This window comes from Marmota monax, unplaced genomic scaffold (assembly GCF_021218885.2).
Source record: "Marmota monax isolate L192 unplaced genomic scaffold, Marmota_monax_Labrador192_F-V1.1 WCK01_AAM20220418_F8-fsc00183, whole genome shotgun sequence".
In the NCBI taxonomy this organism is placed as follows: Eukaryota; Metazoa; Chordata; class Mammalia; order Rodentia; family Sciuridae; genus Marmota; species Marmota monax.
Genome location: NW_026694841.1, coordinates 1,853,902 through 1,859,901, shown reverse-complemented (window position 1 = coordinate 1,859,901; position 6,000 = coordinate 1,853,902). Strand labels below are relative to the sequence as shown.

General features: G+C 62.1%; 1 protein-coding gene across 8 annotated transcripts; it reads right to left on the bottom strand.

The window, feature by feature from the left end:
* Positions 1-686: 686 nt before the first annotated feature.
* Slc25a47 (solute carrier family 25 member 47) lies at positions 687-5,684 on the bottom strand. Of its 8 annotated transcripts, none has more exons than XM_046426324.2 (7): positions 5,537-5,684; positions 3,588-3,631; positions 3,248-3,319; positions 2,976-3,050; positions 2,414-2,596; positions 1,914-2,214; positions 687-1,595 (listed from the first exon to the last, which is right to left on the bottom strand). In XM_046426324.2, the coding sequence occupies exons 1-7, from the start codon at positions 5,562-5,564 to the stop codon at positions 1,315-1,317; spliced, it is 984 nt and encodes a 327-aa protein (XP_046282280.1). In that variant the 5' UTR covers positions 5,565-5,684; the 3' UTR covers positions 687-1,314. The 8 variants fall into 8 exon arrangements, with proteins under 8 accessions (XP_046282280.1, XP_046282285.1, XP_046282283.1 ...); XM_046426329.2 differs by lacking the exon at positions 2,976-3,050 and adding an exon at positions 2,714-2,975 and having other exon boundaries at positions 3,248-3,380; positions 5,537-5,630; XM_046426327.2 differs by lacking the exon at positions 2,976-3,050.
* Positions 5,685-6,000: the final 316 nt, after the last annotated feature.

Genomic DNA, 6,000 nt, shown 5'->3' with positions numbered 1-6,000 from the left:
CCAGCTGTGCAGACCCACCCTTGCCCTAAGTCCCCTTTCTATAAAACCTCAGAGTCATCGTCAGCGCCTAGAAGACAGGGCTGCAGGCCTGGGTGCCTGGTCATCCCCGAGGAGCTGCTCTGACAAAGCTCACCTCGTGCCTCCCACCACTGCTTGTTCTGGGTGTTTCTGGGGTGAGTGAGCCCCCCTGAATGAAGCCTCTGGCTGAGACTCCAGAAACAGCTTCACATTTGACCTGCCAGCCCTCCTGGTCCCAGGGCTCTTTGGAAGCCACATGGTGCAGGGAGAGGGTGGGCTGGGCCTCAGAAGGTGGCCTACCTGTCCCTGCTTCCCCACTGAGTGCCTAGATCCCCCACACACACCCCTGAGCTATCTGCTGACCAGGGGAGGCCGCTGGGATTACCAGTGCCCTGCCCCTCCTACAGCCAGCCCCCTCCGAGGTGGCTCACAGCCAGGCAGCCGTGAGAAACTGTCCCCCTTCCACTCAGCAGTTGAGTTTGGGGTGGGGTGGGCAGGGTCCCCACCACCCAAAAAGTCATGGGAGTGGATCTGGCCTGACCGTGGGACTAGGGCTCCGTGTGCCATCTGCACAGTGGGACACAATGGGTGGGCAGCCCTCCCAGAGCACCAGGGTGAAGGCTGAGCAGAAGCAGGGAGCAGGCCACAGACCACAGAGCAACACGACAGGCAGCTCAGGAATGCTTTATTGACAGCAGCTCCGGGTGAGTCTTTGGGTCCTCCCGTGGTGCACAGTGTCCATGGCAGAGGTGATGACTACACCCCACGCCCAGCTCCCCAGCTGGGCAAGGATGGCAGCCTTACGCCCCGGCCAGTCAAACCCCAGGTGGGTGCATTGTCCTGGCCATGCCCGCCTGGGCAGCCTGGGGCAGGGAAGGAGCCAGGCTTGAGATCAGACAGCCGGGCCTCACTGCCTGTGGCAGGGGTGCCAGTGAAGCTGCCTCAGAGGGGACAGCCGTGGGGACCAGGGGAGCTGGTGGGAGAGGGCAGAGGGTGGCCATGCGGGGCTGTTCTGAGGAGCTGAGTGGTGGCAGAGGCAACAGGAGAAGGAGAACCACTGACCAAAAGGCAGATGACCCATGTGACCCAGGCCCTCGCCCAAGGGGCTGCTCTTCTCGGGCTCACCAGCCCCTCGACCCGATCTTGTGCTGGGCAGCAGGCAGCCAAGCTCAGGCCTTGGCCCAATTACTGCAGATTGGCCCCCAGCTGTCCTGGGTGACAGCCTCATGGGGTCCCACCCCCTACTACTCCCTTTGCCTCCTCCAGCTATCACAGCGTCTGGCAGCTGCTGGGCGGCTATGTGAGCAGGCCTCTGGTGAGCCTCAGCACGGCCTCATAGGTGACAAAGACCGCCATGTTGACCGGGAAGGCCCGGCAGCAGTTGACGGCCAGGCCCCTGAAGAGCACCCTCAGCCCCTCCTCCCGCACACTGGTCACCACACAGTGCAGGAGACCCCGGTATCGCCGGTGGCCCTGCCCATCTGCCTGCAGGCGTGACTTGATCACGTCCATGGGGGTGGCCACAGCCCAGGCCAGGACTCCTGCACAGCCTCCAGCCACCAGCACACCCAGGACATCTGCAGGAGAAATGACATGTGGCCTGATTGGGGCCCCACCCCAGTGGAGCCCGCCGACTCCTATAGCCCTGTCCTCATTTCGCAAGGGAGAAACTGATGCTTCAGACAGGGAATTTGACTTGCCCAAGGTCACACAGTGACTTGGTGACAGAGCAGGTCTGTCCTCCCATGCTGGGAAGCCCAGCGCCTGGGTTCAAGTTCCCATTCTGGTACCAGTGCTCAGTCTGCACAGGCCACAGCCTCCTCCCATGGCCTCCTCTCATGGCCTCCATTTCTGCGGGGCTGAACCCCCTGCACACAGGCCCCTCTACTGCTCACCTGGCTGGCTGTGGCCCGCAGGGGTGAGCCACTCACAGAGGACGGCATAGGAGAGGAAGTAGGTGGCGAAGGAGTGGCCTTCCCGGAGAAGCAGCGCCGAGCTGCCCTTGTAGAGGCCCTGAAGCCCCTCCTCACGGGCCACCGTGGTCAGACAGTGCAGTGGCCCTCGGTACTTGGGTCCAGGCACTGGGCACACAGGAGAAGAGGCTGAGGGCCCCGAGGCTGAGGGCCGCCGCTGCTGCTCCTGCGTCTGCGTCTGCAGGCGGACCTTGGCCACCTCAGTGGGCGATGTCAGGAACACCTGGGGCAGGAAGGAGGCAGGTGGGAGGCACCCGCAGCCCTCCCACACCCCTGCTGGTGCTTCCTGAGGCAGCACACTGGCTCTCCACCCGGTCCTCACTTCATGGGGTCTGCCCTCACCCAGCCTGGCTCTGCCCACCTAGAGAAATGGACCACTCGGATCCTCAGCCTCCCCAAGGGCCTCCCTGCACCCCACTCACACGGACGAGGCCCGAGGCGCATCCCGAGAGCGTGACGTCCGCCTTGGTAGGCTTGGCTTCCGCGCTGCCGTAGCGGAACTTGCAGATGTGCGCCAGGCAGTGGTGGTAGGTGCCAAAAGACACAGAGGAGACCAGGGACACCGTGCACACAGGCAGCGAGAGGCCCCGGTAGAAGCCCCGCACCTGGTGGACAGGGCCCGAGTCAGTCCAGGGGAGGGGCTGCCCAGAGGCGTGCTGAGGCTGGTCCCTGCCCTCCAGCCCTTAGTCACTCCCCCCGCCTCAGGCCTCAGTTTCCTCCACCTTAAAATGAGGGTCTCGAGTGCTCAATTTGAGAGGCTGTGGTGAGGGATTAAAGAGAGGCCAGGGCTGGACCCAGGGTCGCCAGTTGATGGTGAGGACATAAGAAGCCATTCTGTCACTGCTGTTTCTTCATGAGTTAACCCTGGTTGCACCAAGCCCCAAGTTCGTTTTGGTAAGTGCCCCCAGGCCTTCCTCTGGACAAGGTCCTGAGCCCTGAAGTAACCAGCCCACACTGTCCATCACTTCCTCAAGGGGCACTTGCCTTGGAAGAGAAAGACGTGCAACACTCAGATGCCTCCCCTGACCTTCGGAACCCCAGTGCCACCTCGACCCTTTCCTGGAGGTAAGAACCCTGTTCTGAGCCCCTCTGTGTGCCAGATACCCGGGCTCTAGCCCTCAAAGAAATCATGAGATCAGCACAATTGTTCCCATTTGAAGTGAGAGGGTAGCATAGGTCCACAGTGGGAATGAGCATTCCCAGGCCTGAGGCCTGAGACCTATATAGCCCCCGCCCATCCCTGGCCCCAGACCTACCCGCTCTTGGCGATATATGTCCCGGATGCAGTGCCAGATGCCTGTGTACTTTGGCTCTGTCTGGATCCTGACCTGGGGGAGATGTGGGCTTCAGGAAGGGGTGGTTCCAGGTCTAGGGCAAGGTCAGCAGGACCTGGGGAAGGGGCAGAGTCACCCCCTTGATTGTCACAGGCATGCTGGGGTGTGGGCAGAGAAGTATGGTAAGCCCTGAGACACAGAGGTGAGAAAGCTGACATAGACCATTCTAGAAAGGTGTTCTGGCCATGGATGTGGTGTAGGAGACATTGAGGGTGGTCCAAATAGGGCCTCGGGGCGAGGCGGGGCCCTGCCATTGCCGAACCTTCACTGTGTCCAGGGGGTAGCCCACAGCAACACCACAGACACCTGCAAGGAAGTCAGAGGACAGTGAGGCTGGGGGACAACCAGGAAGCCACATGGGCCTATCTCACAGGAATGGGGCTGAGCCAGCTGGGAACAGACCCCACAGCTGCCTTCCTGACTCGAGGCCTCACTGATCCGAGAGCACCCCTTGTCTTACAGATGAGGAAGCTGAGGCTCAGAGCACCTTCCTCCAGGCTTGCCTGTGACGTCCCTGAGTCTCTGTCTGGTGGTGACTCCTCCTGTTGCCCTGCCCTGGGGGGACTTCAGCTATGAGCCAGGCAAACTTGCCCTTGGCCATCAGTCTAAGGAGGGCTTTCCTGGGGGCCGAGGAGGGCCCCTGGCCTGAGCCAAGGCTGAGAGGTGCCCAGGCTCACATGAGGCTTGCAAGAGGGCTGGGGCTGCCTGGACTATGAAGGGTCTGGGCAGAGGGGCCTGCTCTGGTTAGGCCTGGCCCCGGTTGGGCCCTGCAGCGAGCACCTGTGGCCCTGGGAGGTGGGGCCTGGTGCTTGCCCCAGTCTCTCCCTGGTCACTTTTGCTTCCTGGCCACAGGGTGAGCCGTCTGCTGCACACGTAAAACCCTTCATCGCCACCTCCACCTCCACCAGAAAACCCTGGATCCATCCGATCGTGGACGGAACCTCCAACATAAGCCTTTTCTCCTCATGTGCTCCTTAACTGAAGTGCTTTGTCACAGTGAGGAAGGGCAACCGACACAAACCCATACCACGCAGGGAAGCCTCAGGCGCGAGGCCCAGGCTTTGGACCAGCCACAGGCCCGGTGCTGTCATCCCCTCCTGAGACCGGGCCTAGACCTAGAGCCCTAGCACTGCCACAGGGAAGCCAGACCCTGGGGAGCTCACTCTGAGAGTGGTGGTGAAAAGGCACACAGTGGCTGTGCTGTACCTCCTGTGTGTCCCGCACTCAGGAGTTGGCGGGATCAGGGAGTGAGGTCAAGGGAAGGGCCGGCCGACTCAGCAGCTCATTACCCTCCTGGATCTGCACAGACACTTCACCAAGCTCTTGCTCATCCATCAAAGCCCTGCCATGGCGCCATCTCCCTTCCGGAGCTTCCCTGACCGCCATCCCCGGGGCTGCCTCTGAGCCTAGGACATGTTGATCTGAGCCCTAATGACTTGCTGCTTGTGTCCCATGGGCCAGTTCCTCCCCAGAACTAAAGTCCTCCCAGGACAAGGCCAGTCCATATCCCTGTGACCTGGGGCTCAGCAGGGAACAGGCCCTTCCTGCAGGCTTCCTGGCAGGCTCTGGAGGGAGGATGTCAGCCCAGGAGCCCTCCCTGGCCGTGTGGCCCCTGTGAGGCCCTGCTCTAATCCTCCTCCCAGTACTGATACTCAAGGAGATGACCAGCCTTGGGCTGGCACAGTAGGACCTCAGAAAAGCTCCTGAAGGGACCAGGACCCTGACCCCTCCACACACTGTCCCCAGAAGCAGAGGGTTGCCAAGCTATTTCACAAGACAAGCAAGACCAAGGCCACCTCACTGCAAACAGCCCTGCAGGCCCAGGGCCTGGGGAGTCTTTCGCAAGCACCCCCTCCCCAGGAGGGAAAGGAGCAGGACCCCGCGGAGAGCAGAGCAGAGCAGGCCAGGGAGGCCCTCGCGGCCGCCCTCGCGGCCACCCTGCGGCGCCCTCAGGCTCTGGCCCAGACCTCCATCCACAGCCTCATGCCTCTTCCCAGGCTCATCATGCCTCATACAAGGACTCCCAGCTCCCTCTGTCGCCACCCTCTGTCCCTCCCACGGTCCCCAGCCTGCCCTCAGCATCCTGAGTCCCCTCTCCCAATCAGTGCAGACACCCCGACAAGTCCTCCCCACAGCCCGCCCGTCTGGGCCCAGCTTCCCCAGCACCCAGAAACAGCAGCCCCCAGAATGCCCAGCGTCCCTGTATGGTACCTCCAATGGCTCCAGCAACAAAATCCATGGACAACCTGGGAGGTGGGGAAGGCCCTGGCCCAACTGCCTGATCTGTGCCACCACCGCGGTGGCCTCAGCAGCTCCCAGCATGCTTCTGGCAGGCGTTAAATACCTGTGGTGGGGGCAGAGGACAGGAAGCAGAAGCTTGCTAGGAAGCAGCGGTCGATGCCCACACCCACGCACCCGGCGGATGGACTCCCTCCTGCCCCACCCCCAAGGACCCTAGTCCCAGTGCCCTTGGGACCTAGGTGTCAGAAAGTGTGTGAGAGGTCACCGGAGGAGTCACGCCTCCAGAGACAGGACCACTGTCCCCACCGCCCCCTGGGTTACATCCAGAGTCTTCCTAGAGGCCTGGAGATGGGGACATGGTGGCTCTGGCCACTCCAAGCCCAAACTCGGGTCATTGCTGTGTCCTCTGGGCCTCCCTAACTCCCCTGGGTTTG